Source organism: Mercurialis annua, linkage group LG8, assembly GCF_937616625.2.
Source record: "Mercurialis annua linkage group LG8, ddMerAnnu1.2, whole genome shotgun sequence".
Lineage (NCBI taxonomy): Eukaryota > Viridiplantae > Streptophyta > Magnoliopsida > Malpighiales > Euphorbiaceae > Mercurialis > Mercurialis annua.
In genome coordinates this window covers 35,080,067-35,100,323 of record NC_065577.1, presented here as the reverse complement: position 1 = coordinate 35,100,323, position 20,257 = coordinate 35,080,067, and the positions used below count along the sequence as shown (strand labels likewise).

At 33.9% G+C, this 20,257-nt stretch overlaps 1 protein-coding gene across 1 annotated transcript; it reads left to right on the top strand.

The window, feature by feature from the left end:
* The first annotated feature begins 9,218 nt into the window (after window positions 1-9,218).
* LOC126660728 (adenosine kinase 2) lies at window positions 9,219-14,016 on the top strand. The gene is made up of 11 exons (XM_050354380.2): window positions 9,219-9,517; window positions 9,886-9,939; window positions 10,072-10,118; window positions 10,259-10,290; window positions 10,379-10,480; window positions 10,566-10,633; window positions 11,414-11,490; window positions 11,590-11,687; window positions 11,767-11,904; window positions 12,004-12,187; window positions 13,603-14,016. The coding sequence occupies exons 1-11, from the start codon at window positions 9,432-9,434 to the stop codon at window positions 13,743-13,745; spliced, it is 1,029 nt and encodes a 342-aa protein (XP_050210337.1). The 5' UTR covers window positions 9,219-9,431; the 3' UTR covers window positions 13,746-14,016.
* Window positions 14,017-20,257: the final 6,241 nt, after the last annotated feature.

Here is a 20,257-nt window from a genome sequence, read left to right as displayed (position 1 = left end):
ACTAAATTGTAGAAAAAGGTTAATCAAAGGTCTATGGAACCAGAAAACTCTCCAAGCTAAACTAAACCCAATAATATGATTAAACGGACTAGTTCGGTTTGTTCAGTTTGAAATATAAATTCTTATAATTTAAGTTCATTAGAAAAATCAGTTTAATTCGGTTTTGTTTGAACCAAATTTCTAGTTCTGGAATATATCTTTATTTAATTTTATGTATTTAAGTGTTAATTGAAATATTCCTTTGAGATTATAAAAGTATAATGAGAGTTAACGTCTTTGTTAATTTCAAGAATTTTATAATAAATATGGGCTTTACTATTCGCCGTCCCTTTTTACTTAACACCCCCTACAAAAGACATTTTTGCCCTTCTAGTAAAACCAAAACCAAAAAATTCTCTCAACTCATTCGAACAAATACGTAAAAAGTCGATTAAAATGACGAACAACGATTACAATTCGTCGGATAACGATTATCGACGTTCGGAAACAAATTTTTTCGACTTTTCCAAGATAAAAAAATAATTTTTTTTTATTTTCTGAATTCTGGGCCGACGTCCCCAGATGACATCGGCCGAGAAGGGGGGACGTCCCTCTAAAAGAAGGGACGTTGGGACGTCCCAACGTCCCTTCTTTTGGAGGGACTTCTATGGAGGGAAGTCTCTCCGGGACGTCTCTCCGGGACGTCCCCCTTCTGCCGGCGGCGGCGAACAATATCGCCGCCGGCAGTATATTTAAAAAAAAAAAAATTTATAAATTGTTAAACGTAATTATTTATATTAAACATAATTTTATAAATTGTTAAACATAATTATTTATGTTAAACGTAATTATTTATGTTAAATGTAATTTTATAAATTGTTAAATGTAATTGATTACAGTGATCGGTTTTTTCAGAACATGGGTTTGATACTGATGCTGTAGCAATTAGTTGGGCTAAGATATTGCTATAGAGATTGGGTTTAAGTTAGTCATTTCGTCCCATAAGAACGGGAGAAAACGAAAGCTTTTGAGATGTGCTCGGCGTGAGCGTTACAAAGGTTCGGTCACAGATTATGATTCAGCCGTACGAAAAAATATTAAGTCATACTACTAATATTCAGTAAATATTAAATCGATTAAGTTTTTAAAATAACTAAAATTACAAAAAAAAAATTATATATATATTATTTTTTTAAAAGACCGGCTGCGACGTTTCCGGTCGCAGCCGGAAACTGTTACGTAGAATATGCTTTTAGTTTGAATGGATTGAGAGGTTTTAGTTTTTAATAGAAATAGGAAAGAGGACAAAAGGGTAAAGTGTAGGGACGGTGGGTAGTAAAAAGGGACGGTATTTAATAATTCAGTAAAATATTTATTTAAGACATCTTCAAAGGACTCGTTAAATATTTAATTTTTTTTATTTTAAAGAGTGTAATTACAAAATGTCACTACAATGGACTTTTTATTTTTAAAAATAAAAATAAAGAGTGAGTTTGTCTCTGCACATGTAGAAACTCAAGCCAATTCTCTATTTTTAATCAATGAGTTATAACTCAAACAGTATAAGCGTTAGGCAACAAACTGATAGATCGTGAGTTCGATTCCTCTTACAAACACTCTTCCTCTCTAATTACAAAAAAAACTCTCTATTTTTAGAAACACACATGTATTTATCACTTCTCTCTTATTTTATTTTATTTTGGCAAAAGCTAAATTTTTTATTAATAATAACAAAAATTACATAAATGAACGGTTTCTTCAACAAATTGAAAGAACTGTTCTAAGATAATGATGAGTGTTGTAAATACAGCTATACATGCAGTTAGGGGTGGGCAAAAAAACCGGTCAAACCAATTAACCGAACCGAAACCGTAGAACCGAATCAAAAAATATGGTTAATCGGTCCAAGAATTTAGGTTTAGGTTTTGATTTTGAATTTTTATGGTTAATGGTTTAGGTTTAGGTTTCGGAGTTTTAAAAACCGCGGTTAACCGGATTATAATTATGTATATACATGTATACTTTTTTATGATTTAAATAAAATATATTTTATAATCTACATACAAAAAATTCTAAATACAAAAACATATTTATTTAATATTTTATGTTGCGATATATTTTTATTTTAGAAGAATATATGTATATATATATATATATTTTGAAAGAACTTCATCTTCCTTAATAAAATATTTATCTTGAATGAAGATTAGAGTTTTATTATTAGACTATGTTTCAAATTTTATCTACAAATTAAATCTTTTTTATATCTAATTTGTCTAATGGTTACATGATTAAAAACCGCAAAACCAAAAAACCGAACCATTTTAAATAGTTAACCGATTTAATGGTTAATCGTCTAAAATTTTACGTTTAGGTTTTTAATTTTAAAAACCGTACCACTACGGATCGGTTTACAAATTTCTCCCGTGGACCAATTAACCGGTCCTTGCCTACCCCTACATACAGTCATCGATAAGGGCTTTCAAACCACCAAATAGGAATCCAATACATTTATGGTTCAAATATTAAAATACGATCTTGAAACCGCTCTATCCTTGAAACTTCAAGCTCTTCAAGTCTCATCTTCAACATGAAACCAAAAATTAGATCTCATAAGAAACAAAATAAAACATGAAAGAACATCTCTCAAATCTTAGATTTACAAGAACGTAGATTTAAAGTTCCAAAAAAAGTTAAAAAATCTTGAGCGGTCTAGAACTTCGGCTTAAAGAGTTGTGAAAGACCTTAAAAATTTATTCAATCAAAGTAAAATCCAAAGCATACTAAGAACATCCACAGTCGTTCATGCCGCATCAGCTTTCCATTAAATCCATATTTATTATAAAATTTTCACAATAGTTAGATTTTAAAAAATAAACTAATAAAGGTCCCACATTTTCATTTATTACATTAAATATAATTTAAAAGAGCAAAGTAAAAAAAAGAGTGGGTCCCTTATTAATTGGTTGGTGCATAAATATCGAGCTCAAACAATAGAAAATGCTCAATGCCAATCTATTATTGAGTTTTAAACACTTCCCATTATGAATGCTCTAAGTAATTCAACAAATATGTTTCTAAATATTATATTTTAATATGCTTATTCAAGAAAGGTTGCAGATGGTGGATGAACGGTGTTGTAGAGAATTTTCAGCATCCAGATGGTTTGATGAAAGGAGAACCCAACAAATACTATAAATCCAAGGAAAGATTTCAATGTTCAAATATTTATTAATAGATAAATTTAAAGAGTCTATTGAGTATAATTTAAAATTTACACAATCTATTATTAAAGATGCTCTTTAATTAATCGGGTCACTATTGCGAGTTATGTTAGCAGTTTGTCTCGTTCGTTAATTTAATATTGGTTAACACAGAAAATTGCTTGAATCGAATTTACTGGCCTTTAATATTATTTTAAAATTTATATAGTTTGTAAGAACTATAAAGTAATAAAAATATTCTTTTAGAAAATCAAAGAGTCCGATTTTATTTTAATAGTTCTATCTAGATTTGTTCATGAGTCGGGTCTGCTAGGTTTTTTATTTTTTTTATACAAGCCCAGGCCCAGCTCGGGTTTTGTATTTCCTACCCAAATCTGGCCTAACACTATATTTTTGCAGGCTCGGGCCGGGCTTGGGACGGAAAATCATTACCTAAACCCGACCCTAAGGACCGGGTTTAGGCGGGTACCCAAACCCATGAACAGATCTAGTTCTATCATTAATGAAGAATCATGCGAGTTCTTTAAGCCGAGTTGAGGCTCGCGTTAGATATTAGGTAAAGTTTTTGAAAATTTATTGGAATTTTTTGAACATTCAATGGCTACTACTGAAAAAAAATTATTTTGAAATTTTTTTTCCAAAAAAAATAGTCATTTATATATTTTTAAATATTTGGACAAAATTATCCATACTAAATAAATTGTTTCTATAGTATTTAAAATTATTTAAATTATTTTTAAATACTCTTGATAACAAAGTATACAGAACAACCTCAAGATGAGGCCAAAGGCACATCTAAGCCTTAGAAAACTGAACAAAACATGCCAACCGACCATAACATACATAAACACTAGACAAACGGGACAAATCATAGAATAAGCGAGCAAGACATATCAACCGACTATACCACGTCTAAAACTAGGCAAGCAGGTATGCTACAATAACCGAACAAGACACATAAGATAACAAATAGATAAATAACCGAGAAGAACATAAAAGAACCCAACAAGACAGTCCCTGATAACAAAAACACAGTTTGACAATACGGTACACAAGTACCGCCGGTAATACCTGCCACTAACAAAAGGAACAAAATAAGACTTGTCGGCTCAAACAGAGCCACATTAGCACCAACACGTAAGTAAACACCTATCTACTATAAAAGACCTAAAAAATAGCTAAAAAGGTTCATACTCTTTTTCTCAAAAACTCTTACGCTATTTCTTTTATCTTTACTTTCTTACACTTAAAACGTTCACTGACTTGATCATCAGAGAGGTTTGTCGGAATCCCCTTCCGACACCTTTCTAACAATTATATAGTGGATTTTCTGGTGATCCCTGAGAGCTTACCCGACCCTAAATAGCCACAACGGATCCCTAAGTTATTATTTGGCGCCATCTGTGGGAAAGAAAGATAAGAAAGTTTTCCCCTTTCTAACTCACCGACAAACTTAGGAAATCAAAAGATGGAAGAAGACGACTCCGTCATACGAGACTCATGAGTTACACCCAACACCAACAGCTCAACCGGAGATGGGCTCAACACCTTTTTGAGAAGAGGCACCAGAGAGTTTCTTCTGCCGGGTCACACTATCTAGTGGAGGTACTCACTTAGCCACTACTTCCGGAGTTACCAATTAATACCCATGGGGAATTCCCTTCACATGATCTTTTCCATCAACCTCACATAACCCGACAATGTTCTTCACCCCTACCCCTCAGATACCCCATATATTTTTGCTCAGACCCGACATTCCCCCCCCCATCAACTTAGCATTTATAAACAACTAGACACCGATCCCAGTAGCAACACCCATGACCGAAGACACAAACCCTACCCCTGCCCAAATACAAGAATACTTGAATACCACGCCCGGTAGTTGGCATTCCTCCAACAATTGCAACAAGGCCAAACTCGGCCTCCAAACCCCACCACATCTCAATAAAACATCATACCACCGCCTTACATACCCAGAGCACCTCCTCATCCCCCTGAGTTCTATTAGGGACAACCTATATTCACCTCATCACCAAACAACACCACCCTAGAAAAAAACCCAACTAGAACACCCGAGCGGGAGAAACAAAAATATGAATCAGCCCGGGCTTAAACCCTAAGAAGAAGGAAGAAAAACACCAAGAAGAGTAGATATCGAAGAGAGCGTACATAGCTCTGGGGTCGAATCCGGTTAGAGAAAAGATCTAAAACACGACATAACGGAGCGGGTGCGAACCGAGATGGACAAAATTAGAAAGAAAGAACTAAGAAAGGCAAGCTACCTCAAGATTTGAAATCCCTTGACAGCTGATATCCGAGATGAGCCCTTCCCATTGGACTACAAGATGCCGACACTAGACCACTGTAACAGAAATAGTGACCCGACTACACACTTGAGTTGTTTTCAAGTCAACATGATGGTTCAGAGTTTGCCCGAAGCAGTGGTATGCAAAAATTTCCCAACAACGCTTAAAGGCCTAGCGGCTATATGGTACCAAAGCTTGAAAGAAGGTTCCATACATATTTTTGATGAACTGGTAGAAGCCTTCCGAACCCACTTCGCACCATGCATATAGAGAAGAAAAAAATCCAGTGACCTTTAGTTGTGCTACCAAAAATCGGGGAGAGTTTAAAAAATTTTGTTACCAGGTTCAATGAAGAAGCTATACTAGTGGAAGACCTGAATGATGATATAACCATCCACGCCATGAAAGACAACATTACTATGAATGCCTTCAGAGACAACCTGATCACAAACCTGGTAGAAACTTACCTGAGTTAATGAACAGAGTATGGAACTTTATACATCTGGATGAAGAACGAATTGGAAAAGCAGCCAACTCAGCAACACAGACTAACACACCTCTACCGTCATTCAATCAGCGCAAATAGACAAGACCGATTCAAACCTAAAAAACAAAGGCCACTAATTGCACCCCGAGTAGAACCTCATCGGGCTGTAAGAATAGAGGATCGGGCATACATCTCCCCTTAACACACTAAGGTCACATATATTTATGTGGATCCAGAACAACAATGAACCGATCAGATACCCACCAAAGTTGCAGTATGAAAGAGATAAAAAAGATACTGCAATTCCATGACGGGCACGGGCATGTCACCGACGAATGTGGAAGCCTAAAGAAAGAAATCGGCCAATTGGTACAGGTTGATCGGTTGAAAGACTTCGTATCACAAAGTAAGAGCATCAATTTCGGAGGAAATAATTGGGGAGCACATAACAATAAAAGAGATGAAGGACCACCACCAAAAAGGCAAAATGTAGCATGAGTACTTAACACAGTAGCCGGGGGTATGCCGATCCCGAATACAAGCGAGGTAGGAGTAAAAGGCAAAAGATGGCAAAGTACATAACAACCGCAGCCCCACTACCCGAGGCCAGTTTCGGACCAGCCGATGGTGAATGAGTCGAGTTTCCATATCAGGACCCCTTGTGATTACAGGTCTAATATAAAAACTTCTAGGTAATGAGACAGTTGGTAGACGAAGGAAGTTCTGTGAATTTAATCATGAACGAAGCATATCTAGGGATAGGATGCTCGATGTTAAACTTAAAACCAGTCAACACACCTTTGGTTGGCCTATGAGGATCACCATTCCGAGCATAAGGATCGAGTGGCCGAGCTCATGGTTGAGTTAGGCAAAGACAGCTGTAACACATTACACATGACGCTATAAACATGAAGGAAAGGAAAACAATATATATAAAAAAAACACATAAAGAAAAGAGGAAGAGTAAGCAAAAACAAAGGGTGTTCCCTTCGATCATTTGGTAGCTTGTTTTGGTTTTGTTAAACAGATTCCAAAACCAAAACAAGTTAGAAAATGTACGACAGAAGCCCCAAAATGAAGAATAACACGGAAAGAAATGTCGTTCCGGCAACTTTTGTGGCTTGTTTTGGTTCAGTTTGCAAAAAATGTAAAACCAAAACACGACAAAAATATGGATGAAATGAACCACAAAGAATAAATAAAACCTTCAAAAACCATGCGATCACAAAACACAAAATATCAAAATCGCGCTAACACATACAGAACAGCAAGGAAATAGAGAAGAGGCAAAAGCAAAAACCATGAAAGCAGAAGAAGAAACCACAGATGTTGGAGTTACGTTGGTAAATCTAAGCATAAATACCTAGCCAACACAAAACTAGGGGGGATCAATGATGGAATACCATAAAACAGGGTAGCAACTAACTTAAGCTTTAGAGTGGATACGGGGTCCAGAGACCCGTCCATAACCGGTGTTCTTTGTGTTGTTCGCTCAATAGGATTCAGAGACGCACGTCCAATATCCAGATTCATCAATAATGAAGATCGTGTTCATTATGTATAACTACACTTATTTTTAATGAGGAAGACGACGAACCAAATTTTTTATTGTTCAATTTTTTTAATTGATCAACAAATTAATTTGTTTATGTAATTTAGAATTTTAAATTGGAAAAAGTGTTTTAAGGGATAATAACTATCAAATATAAGATAGGTATAAATATCATTTAATTGCCCCATTAGATTAACTATGTTACAAGTTTGCACTAGATGTGAGTTTAAATAATCAAATTTTAAACATTAAAATCATTTTTAAATATTAATAGTTTACTGCGCAATTTCCTTTAATAATGAAGGAAACCTCAACCTAGCCCAAAAGTGAAATTTAAAATAATTATTTTAAGTACCAATGAAGAAAAATTGACATGCGACTTAAGTCAGAGGCGAGATTGGTTTGAAATACCGACACCATACCCATTAGCAACAACAATGGCCAATTTGCTTTATAAAATTTCAAAACTTACTCTCCCACCTCCCTAAATCTCTCATTTATCAAGAATCCAATTATTTATTACTCTTTTAGCTCTTACTTAGAACATAAATAACCGAGAAACGCCCCCCATAATGTACTAGGTATAACAACCACGAATGATCATAAAAATGACCAGATCCAGCAAAATACCAAAGTCAACCTCAGAACACCAGAAACTAAACTCTGAAAAAGAGTCTCCACCTATCACATATATATATATATAAAAAAATCTCAGATGGATGAAAGATAAGGGAAATCATGGTCTGATTTATCAATGCATGTTGGCTAATAAGTTATGAAGTACACGTAGGCGAGAAAGATAACTTGATATCAAAAGAGGCATCCTTTCACAATAACCATTTCTGATAAAAATTATAACATAAAAAACACCTCAGTATACAACCAAAGAGCTCCACATCTCATAAAAGAAAGGAAGAGTTTGGCGGTCAATATATTATCTATTTAAACCACCTTATCTTTAAACCCTAATCTATTTTCTTTTTTGTCTTTCACACTGTCTTTTTTTCTTTTTTTTTAACCAAATACTTATATTTGAGTCGGAGTGAATACTTGAAAATTTCTTTTCAACGTTCATTCTAACCATACACTGTGTTTTCAGGTCATCGAATTTCATCTAATCAATCTCAGCATTTGATAATTTACCAGGCTTATGTGTGCTTTTTTTAGACTAATGTAAACAAAGAATACTTGTTGTCAACACAAGGTAGTCACAACAATTAAATAATTACCACTATGTTATAAGCTTCCATTAGATGGGGTTTAAACTATTAAATTTCAAAAATATAAGTCATTTTTAAATAGATTTAATGCCTTAAAAACATCCAACATTTTAGCCCCTTTTTACTCCTACACTAATGTTAAAAACTGGTCAATTTTACTCTATTTAATATTTTCTCGTTTTAATTGTACCCTTAAACATTAAATTGACATTTTTTATTTAAAAAAGTTCATATAAAAAGGTCAATTTAAAATTTAGGATACAATTGAAACAAAAAAAAATGTGAAATAAGATAAAATTGACAAACTTTTAACATCAGGATATAATTGAAAAACGGCTAAAAGGTTGGGTGTTTTTTTAAATCAAACCAATGACCTATTGCGCAATTCCCTTTAATAATGGAGGAAACCTCAACTCAACCTAGCCCAAAAGTAAAACTCAAAAAACAATTAACAAAGAAAATAAACACGCGACTCAAATCAAAGCCAGGGTTGGTGACAAATACCGACACCACACCCATTACCAACAACAACGGCCCACTCCCACTATAAATTTCTAAAACCTGCTCAACCACCTCCCAAGATCTCTCATTTTTCAAGAACCCACAAATTTATTCTCCTTTTTACACTCTTTTAGCTCTCATTTTTCATTTCTGAGATAAAAAATGGCTTCCTATGATGGTGTTTTCTTGGGCATGGGAAACCCACTTCTTGACATTTCTGCTGTTGTTGATGATGATTTCCTTAATAAGTAAGTCCCAAAATTCTCTAATGGTTTCAGTTTGTTATTTATTTTCATTACATTAGATCTGGTTTTATTTTGGTAGTGTTTTCTTGAGGTTTAATGAGCTAGATCTGAGTGTTTTGTGTGTGTTATGGTATCAGATCTGTTGTTGGGTTGTTTCTTTTTTAGTGTTTGGATTTGTTGTATGCAAAAAAATCATGTCTTTAATTGTGTAAATGCATTTCCAAGAATTTGGGAATGAGTGTGATGTTGTTGGTTTTATTTCCAATTTTAGTTTTTTAAGTGGTAGTTTAGTGAATTTAAGTGAATTGTGTGTTTTTTTGTTTTGTCATTTCTTGTAATTATTGTTTGATGGTGATTTGATTGTGTAACAGATATGACATCAAGCTGAACAATGCTATCCTTGCTGAAGACAAGCACTTACCAATGTAAGTCTTGTAATTATATTTTGAAATTATGATTATTTATAGTCTTAGCTTTGTTTTATATAAGATCAATACTTTTAAATTTTTCTGGATTTTGAATAGTTTAAAGAACTCCACTTTGTTGTTCTTTCGAAGGTATGAAGAAATGGGTCAAAAATTTACTGTAGAATACATTGCTGGAGGTAAAATTTGAACTTTTGATTATTTGGTAGTTTACCAGTGTACAATTTACTAGGAAAAAAATCTTTCATAGCTATTTAGAACTTACGTCTAGTGGTTTCGAGTGACCAATCGGTATTTACTGTTGCTGTGTGACTTACAGGTGCTACTCAAAATTCGATCAAAGTTGCTCAGGTTTGGTTCTACTATCCCACTGAATAATTAATGAATTACATGCGATTTTCATTTGCTCATTTCCTTTTGATTTATGTGGCTATTTTAGTGGATGCTTCAAATTCCTGGTGCAACAAGTTATATTGGTTGCATTGGAAAAGATAAGTTTGGAGCGGAAATGACGAAGGAATCGAGGCAAGCTGGCGTCAATGTAAATATTCTATATCCTTGTTTAGTTATTTTTCATTTTTACGGTTGTCTATGTTACTGAATATATATATGTATAAAAAATTCAGGTTCACTATTATGAAGATGAAACTGCTCCTACCGGAACCTGTGCTGTTTGTGTTGTTGGTGGTGAGAGGTTAGTTTCTTTGTAATCAAAAGTATGTATCGGCTTTTATTTTTAAGTCATTTTTGCAACTCCATATTGCATTTGTCATGTTTTGAGTGGTTAATAACCTGAAATTTGTACCTGTCCTGTTTTTTTTTTAATAATAATCTGTTAGATCTTTGAAATAATTTTTTCTAGCAATTACTGTTGTGAATGATCAGATTTTTTTCCGACGAGCATTGATTAAAAAGGCAACAAGCACTCATATGCCAGTCTCAGTAGTTTGTATTGTAGTTTGATTTTAACCTGCAAGCTTTTAGTAACATCTTTTTTAATCATTAGGATCTGCAATTTCTGTTTGGGTTCATTTAGTTTTGAGATAATTGGAAGATCAAATATGGCTGTGCTTTACTTGTTTTTGTTTCTTCATTTATGGGCTTCATTAGCAAAGTGGGCCTACTCTTTGTGACATAGTGAGTTTATTCATTTTTGTAGCATAATGCATTCTAATAATTCTAACGAAAGGTGAAGGTAAAGAAGTTTCATGCTGGTTACTTTATTTTTCATATTTTCGGCTCTATTCTGTCCTTGTTTTTTCATGGTTGGTACTCTTATGCACATCTGGTCAGCATACTCTTTAGTACTGAGAATTTTGGGTATATGCTTGCATGTCAATGTGATTGACTGATTGGGATAGCTAGTTAATCTTGCATTCTGATGAATGCAAAAGGCAATCTTGATGTGAACAAGTTGTTATCTTGTTATTTGTTTGCTCTAGTTTGATGTACTAAAAGTTCAGCATTTATGTAGGTCACTTATTGCAAATTTGTCAGCAGCAAATTGCTACAAAGCTGAGCATTTGAAGAAACCAGAAAATTGGGCACTCGGTACATCATCATCTTGTTTTTCCTACTTCCAGTGTCCTGCGTAGTAGTTGGCTTTGTAGTTTCCTGAGTAATTTCAATAACAACTCTGTTTTTTCACAGTCGAGAAAGCCAAATATTTCTACATTGCTGGGTTTTTCCTTACCGTCTCTCCCGAGTCCATTCAACTTGTTGCTGAGCATGCAGCCGCAACCAACAAGGTAAATATTTTTATGGAAACTTATAGATTTCAGCTGTTGAATTTTGGGTGCCTTATTTGTTCTTGTTATGCATTTGTAGATTTTCACGATGAATCTTTCAGCTCCATTCATCTGTGAGTTCTTTAAGGACGCCCTGGAGAAAGTTTTACCTTACATGGACTATGTCTTTGGAAATGAGACTGAAGCAAAAACTTTTGCCAAGGTTCATGGATGGGAGGTATGTTGGCTTTACTTTACTCGATCATAATTTTAACGTCGACGAGGTTGCTTTTTCGGCATGGATTAATTACCTCACTTGATTTTATTTGTTTATTAGACTGAGAACGTCGAGGAGATTGCTATAAAGATCTCTCAGTGGGCCAAGGCATCAGGCACACACAAGAGAATTACCGTCATCACTCAAGGTGCAGATCCTGTTGTGGTTGCTGAGGACGGAAAGGTCAAATTGTTCCCTGTGATCTTATTGCCAAAGGAGAAGTTGGTTGACACCAATGGAGCAGGTATGCACCTTCTCATTCGATCTTTGGGTCTTGAGTCTTGGAACTGCAATAAATCATATTTCTTTGGGAAAATTAAAAAATTGGTCTATAAGCGGTCAAATATTTTAAAAACACACTTTTTTGAAATATATTTCATTTTGTACCTAATGAGTTCCCTTTGTGTTTAATAGTTTTCACTTTGTACTCTCCCTATCAAATATGTATCAAAGATTTATCTTTGAGGTACCTAACTTGTATCACGGTGTATTTTTTTCATAGACTAAAATAAAAACATAATAAGCGGAAAGATTTTTGTTTTTTGGTAAAGCTAAAATCTCTCGGCTTAAAGTATATTTTTTAAAAATTAAGTGGTTTTTTAGGTAGTTTTGTGGTTAATCCTACTCACTCCGTCCGCAATTAATAGGCTGATTTCTATTTTTAGATGTCCCAAATTATAGGCTGATTTCCTCTTTTAGTTAAGTAATTGTCTAAAATATCCTTAGTTAAATTAGTAATAATCAATTAAATTTCAATAACTAATGTGATTGTTAAGATTAGTCAATTTAGTCAAAGACTTGCTTTGAATATGTTAATAAGTAACAAAATTTAGGTAGCCCTTGTGTTGTAATGAGGAGGTTGCTTATGGGTATAACTAAGTCGCGCCAGCTAGCAAGTTACTCTAGAATGATTCAAAAAATACTCTAAATTGACTTGATGTTAATCGAGCTATAATCAAGTCATCTGCCGAGTCGAGCTTGAACATCAAGATACTCGGTTCAATAGGCTCGCAAGTCTAATCCAGTTTTGAGTATTTACATTTTAATCTTTTAAATTATACTACCTGTCTCAATCTAATTGAAACGATTCTTTATACACAGTTTTTAAAAAATCAATAAGTAACATATTATTTTACATTCATATGCTCATGTTACATTAAATACATTACTATCTCTCTATAGACTTCTCGAACAAAAAATATGAATTAAAGAGCATAAGAAAGGAATATTAAGGTGAAAATATTCTATAAATAAAACTACCAATTAGAATGTGACATCTGAATATGAAAAATTATGTCAATTAGATTGAGATATAGAGATTTCTTGATTATTAACTTTAATATTTAAATTGTTGTAGGGATAATCGACTCTCAACTTGAATTTGATTCACAAACTTGATTTTTTCTACCGAGTTTGCCCAAATTCCTAAAGTAAAACTCAATCGAGTTTGAATTTTAAGTTTCAAGTTTTAGATATTAATTGACTTTGAGTTTGACAATACTTTGATTTGACTCAGCTCGGCTTGATTTCACTCTAGTTTCAATATCCCCGCAATCTTGTTAGGTGTATAAGACGAATGAATTATTGACAGATTGCAATGCTGTTGGTCTACTAATTTTCCTTTGCGGGTAAATTAAATCAATTTTTCTGCTATTGCAGGGGATGCTTTCGTTGGTGGATTTATGTCACAGCTGATCCTAGAGAAGCCAATTGAAGACTGCGTGAGAGCCGGATGCTATGCATCAAATGTGATCATCCAGAGGTCAGGCTGCACATACCCACCAAAGCCCGATTTTAGTTAGGTTCATCTCTGCCAGCACCTTCTATTGATCTTATTTTAGCGATAAGAGCACGGTTACTATCTGAACTTTTATTGCGGCGGCTAAGATTATTATTCGCTCCCGAACCCATATTTAGCTTGGTAGAGGAGTTGTTTGCATGTTTTCCAATATTTGTATTGTATGTGTTGGGGTTCCTTATTCACTACATGAATGAGGATATCTGAGTTATCCACCAAAAATAATTTTTATTTTCAGTTATAAAACGGTGAGGCAGTTTTGATTTGAATGAGTATATGATATTATGTTATTTTGCCAAAGCATAACTCACTTCTAATATTCTAAATGCCAAAATTAGTATTTTATATAATTTTTTTTTAGTTTTTTTTATATAGCTGATTTAGTGCTGTCGTGTGGCTAATGCATTTTATTTTTTAATATTTATGATTTCTTAAATCAAATGTATTGAGGATATGCAAGTTGGTATTTTTGACGGAAAAACTATAAAACTAATGTTGATCTCTTTTGAACAAATTGTCAAATATGCTCTCCATATTTGGTTTGAAGATCAATCTGGTCTTTCATGTTTGGAAAGGTGTTGAAGCACACTTAATTTTTTTTAAAAACGGCTTAAATAAACCTCTCCTAATGATGTCTGAACAATTGTTAATTATTGTTTATGTGGAATATGATGTAGTGCTAGTGTCATTAATGTATAAAAAATATTTACATGTCCTTCACGTATATACAAAAATATAAAGGCTTAATACATAGTTTGACCTCTGAACTTGTACCCTTTTACCCATCTAACCTCTAAACTTAACGTCTCACCTATCGAACCTATGAATTTGTTAAATAATCCGATTTGACCCCTGAACTTGATAAATATGCAAATATTGAACCCTTCGTGTCCACCTGTCACTTGAAACGTTCTAGAAGAAATTGTGTACGGAGGGGTTCAATGTTTACATATTTATCAAGTCCGGGGGTCAAATCGGATTATTTAACAAGTTCAGGGGTTCAATAGGTGAGACGTTAAGTTTGGAGGTTAGATGGGTAAAAGGGTACAAGTTCAGAGGTCAAACTATGTATTAAGCCAAAATATAAATGTATCTTTTATATATACAAATTTCAAATGTTAAATGTCATTTTAAAGTTTTTTTTTATCAAAGGCTAAAATTTTCATTAATAATAAGAAATTAAATAAATAAACGGTTCTTCAACAAATTGACAGAACTGTTCTAAGATAATGATGCGTGCTGTAAATACAGCTGTACATACAGTCATCGAAAGGGTTTTTCAAATCACTAAATGGGCCACCCAATATATTTATGGTTCAAATATTGAAATACGATTTTATAACCCCTCTATCCTTGGAATTTCAAGCTCTTCAAGTCTCATTCAATCATGAAACCAAAAATTAGATCTAATAAGAAACAAAACACAACATAAAAGAACATCTCCCAAATCTTAAATCTACAAGAACGTGGATCTAAAGTTTCGAAAAAAGCTAAAGAATCTTGAGCGATCTAAAATTTCGGATCAAAGAGTTGTGAAAGACTTTAAAAATTTATTCAATCAAACTAAAATTCAAACAAACAAACACCTTAAATAAGATTTATTAAAAAAAAAGAGGTAGATCTATAAATAATAGTGCTATGGGCGGAAAGAAGATGATTTTCCGGTTAACTGGAAAAATCATCTTCTCCCACCTTTAATAAGATGAAGAAAGAAAAAACTCTTTTATATTTAGAGAGAAGGGGGAGCTTTTAAGGTTTAGAGTTATTTGATGAGCTTTCAACTATGCCATTTATATATAAAAAAGTTAAAATATCCATGCAAAAATGAATTATTGTTTATTTGGCAATTTAAACTACGAAATATTTAAGAGTTTAAGCGAGTCGGGTCAACTTGTGAACTATTCGAACTCTTTAAGATCGACACACAAAATATTCAAAATCAACTTGATTAATAAAAGATCGACTTTTGAATTACTCGAGTTATTTATTGAATTGAATTTCAACACTAAAATATTCAACTCGATAATCCTAAAAACCTAATCAAATAGTAATTTATTTTTGTATTGTTTTTTAATAATCTATGTACTTTTATAATCGATAGGACCAAAAGAGCTAAAATGTTTAAAAGTTTAAGTAAATATTACATATTTATATTACTTCATATAATATTACTGAAAAAAATATTTTTAATAAAGATAATTATGAAATGTGGTGCACACACCTATTTTTCAAACAAGTAAAAAGTGATAAGAGACTGAAGCGTACAATGATGTTTTCCAGAGAAATTTGTCCGGATGACCAGCTAGCAATCTGCATGTCTTAAATCAAGCGGACTAGATCAGTGCGCAATTGCAAACTTAAGGATTGAAACGTAATTAGCCGCGAATGGCCAATAAAAATCTAAAAAAATTGTGATCTAAGTCTAGATATTGGACTAATTATAATATCTTAAAAATTTATGAGTCAATTTGCAAGTTTGACAGATTAAATTGACCGTACCCAAACCTTTTGTCACGACCCAAATTATTGAGCCGCGACCGGCGCTAGGGAATGGGAGTGGTAGCTTCAAAACCCGTAGCAAGCCTAAAACGACTATAAATTTTTCGCAAATCAAATCATATTTCATAAATCGCAATGATATCAAAATATACACGACCCCTGTTTGAAATATACATCAGAGTTAAAGCGTTTTACAAAATAGAGTCTGTCTACTCTAAACTACTACGGACTTGCTAGAATGAGAACCTGGTCTCATGACTCGTACTACTTCCGGGAATTAAAACTTCGGAAGCTTCGTTCTCCAAATCGTACCTAACTCAACCTGTAAAATTGGGGTAACAACGGGGTCAGTATAAAACTGAGTGAATACACATAATTACAAGTAATATTATCCAAGGGTGAAAACGTTTGAAAATCTCTTTATGTAGAAAATATTCTTTTTGGATTATACCCCATATGATCTACTTCCAAACATACTTTGTATATACATTCATACTATCAGAGGCCATGTACGTGTCATAAACTAAACGTTTATGTTGTAGACGTACTTGGTATTCTTGCCTCATTCTTATATCTCATGTACGTTTTTATTACGTACATACTTAACATGTTTTGTTTACTGTTATAATTTTTGATTGTCTTTGTTCTTCTCATTAAGTTTCTCTGGTTTTATCTTTTTGACATCGATAGCAAAGCCAACCGATGTTTTTCATCTATCTGACATCGATAGCAAAGCCAACCGATGTGTTTCATCTATCTGACATCGATAGCAAAGCCAACCGATGTGTTTTACATATCTGACATCGATAGCAAAGCCAACCGATGTGTTTTTACATATCTGACATCGATAGCCACGCCAACCGATGTATCTGATATCATATCTTAATTATTGCTCTTATCTCATATTGATTCTCGATATATTATGCTTGACTTTATCTTCATATGAGTCCCGAAGACTATTATCGAGAATGGGTAAGATACAGGTCTCGGGATTCCTCTATCGAGATCAACCTTGTATCTTAGTTCTTATATTTAGTTGTACCCTAGTACAATTCTCATTTTACGTTTATTAATTATTTCTATATTCTTTTTGTCCTGTTATATTGATCCTTTATGGACCATGACATGCACATTACAATCTACAAACATACATCTATAACACACGCACGTATGGGTATTCATTATAATTAAAAGTACGTATGAGAACGTACTAGGTTTCTTTATAAATATATGAATAATAGTACATATAGGAATGTACTATACTTTTCTCGTGCATATTTGGTTCGATTTATATTGCTTAACCCTTTCCCGGTTCTTTAAGCATTCATATTCATTTCATATAATTATGTTATTAAAAATAACGTAATACAAATATTTCAAAACATACGTACATATACTTTTAAACATATAAGTATTCATATAGTCGTCCGTATAAAAAATATATACGCGACTTTATGAATATTAGCAAGTAATTAAAATGTACTCACAGAACACGCTTATCCAAAAACACTTCGGGGCTTAGAAACGTCAAGCTTCCCGAGCTCTTTGTCCAGTTGCCTCTTGCCTCGCCGGATCTAAAACAATTTCCAATCATTTAACTCATATCAGAATCCTATTCTAGGATTGATTCTAGACTCGAAACACGACACGCCACACTCTTTAACCGTCGTGCTTCAAACGTAATCTTTTACGATAAACAAATCATACTTCTTTTGTTTCTTTTTATACTTCTCGGTTCAATCCTCAATAGAGAATATAGGTTTTCTTAATAAAACCAATTGATATCCATAAACTATCTCATTCCAAACAACTAGTCATATTTTACTCGTTTAACGTCCGAATTTCGCATTTTCGGAGTCCGGAAGTCGATATCGGGTTAGTGGATCGTAAAATTAGGTTTTTGGAGTCATTCCCCTTCAAAAGAAGGGTGGTGCACGTCGTGCACCCCCCTAGTGCACGCCGTGCACCTTCAAATTTGGGAGGTGCACGTCGTGCACCTCCTTAGGGCACGTCGTGCCCCTGCACGACGTGCTCTAACCTTGAGCACGTCGTGCACCTTCGTGGGCACGACTCCGGCAACTGAAAACAGCCATTCCGACGTGCTAAATCAATCCCGAACTCATCCAACATCCATATAGCATCCTAATCTATCCAAAAACACAATAAAAACGTATAAAACGAATCGAATACGTAATCGCGATACGGTTTCGCCGTAACCTAATTTTCAAATCAAAAACCCATCCAATAAACTCAAATAAACAGCGAAACAACATGCTTACCGTGATTAACCGTTGAAATACGATCAATTCGAGCTATAGAACGTCGAAAACGGACGAGAAACGGAAACGTACGAAAGAAACGTAATTGATCGATGAAGAACGAAGGAAATGAATCTGATGGCTTCTGGATTCCTCCTTCTTCTTATCTCATTTCATATATATGATTGGCAAATATACCACTTTGATCCTTCATTTCTTTAACTTAAACCATTTCTCTTTTAAACTTTCTATTTTAACCAGATGGTTAATTATTCACTTTAACTCAATTACTTACGTATTATTTATATCCAATAAATAATACTAACCCAATTATTATTATTTTCCGACAATAATCTTTTAATTGCTATTCTCGAAGCTTAATTGGCTAATTTATATTTTGGTCCTTGAACTTTTTCCAAAAGTTACAATTTAGCCCAAAACCTATCCGCGTCCAAATTTTAAAAGGTCTCCGATTGACTCGAGACTTTTACCATAAATACTATAACGTATTTCGCGGACTTTGGCGAAATAAATTTCATTACGGGATTTATAATTTATTTTATATTAATTCCCGAAGTTATTTCCTTAAATCCCGCTAATTAGGCTAATAAAATTATTCCAATTTCCCGAATAATTAAATTAAATTCTTCTTAACTTAATTTATCGGAATTCCTGACACGTGGCACGACTTAATTATTTGGGGTATTACACCTTTAGGGTCCCAGAAGTCTTTTTAACATTTTTAGGCACCTTAGCCACCTTCTTCATGGCATAGCTTAATTAATGCGAATTTAATATTATAATTATCCTAATTAGTCTTCTAAGTTAATCACTTCACAAACTCTCACACTCCTAACTTACCTCTAACACTCACTTGTAGACTCCTAACATAATTTAGACTATAGCTATCCCTAGATCTAACCTAACCTCTATAAATAGAATATTAGCATAGCCTAGCAAGGGGGTCAGACTAGTGGAACCAGTATGCATCAAAGAACAAAATATAAACCCTAAAATTCTATAGTGTTGGCCGAACCACATACACCACATCAATTCCAGTCTAGAAAACAAGTTTCTACGCGTCAATCAAGCACATGCTGTTGCACACCGATCCTAAGCTGGATTCTACATCCGGATTGCCAGAAAACAAGCAAAGGACTCAGAACGGTACTTATGAGGACCCAATTCATATTTTCATCACTTTTTCCATGTTTATATTAGAATTGTTAGATTTCATGTTTTAGGTTGCATGTTCAGGTTGATTTTCAGTCTTTTACCATAAATTGTGTTTTTGCCACGATTTCCATGCCATGATCTTAGAAACATGTCTAGGGTTCTTTTTCACTATATTCACACACATATTTCCACTATATGTTGTTCCAGATCTTTACCATGCTTAACTGTCGATTTCTGATGCTTAAAACGCATGATTATGACTGAAACTGCCATTTTTTTTATCATATTTGTGTTTTTTCCATGATTGCCTTGAGTTTGAGTTTAGAAACATGTTTAGGATGTGTTTTTGTTGCTTTTGGATGTATATTTCGAGTATATTTATATGGAGACCTTTCGCTACGTGTTTTCTGCTTGTTTGTATGTCATTTTGCATGAAACCGAACCAAACGACGAAGTGCCGTGAACTAGTTGCGACGGCGCCGCCGCCATCCCACTGTGGCGCCGCCACCATTCATAGTGGCGCTATCTCCACTCCAGATTGCACCACTGTTCTTCGCCACCAGACGCTTCCAGATCTTCCACA

Bases quoted from the DNA above. Each gene is read 5' to 3' on its own strand.
- LOC126660728 (XM_050354380.2), top strand. From the start codon at position 9,432: ATGGCTTCCTATGATGGTGTTTTCTTGGGCATGGGAAACCCACTTCTT. The intron at 9,518-9,885 runs GTAAGTCCCAAA...ATTGTGTAACAG, and splicing joins GATGATGATTTCCTTAATAA to ATATGACATCAAGCTGAACA. The intron at 11,905-12,003 runs GTATGTTGGCTT...TTTGTTTATTAG, and splicing joins CCAAGGTTCATGGATGGGAG to ACTGAGAACGTCGAGGAGAT.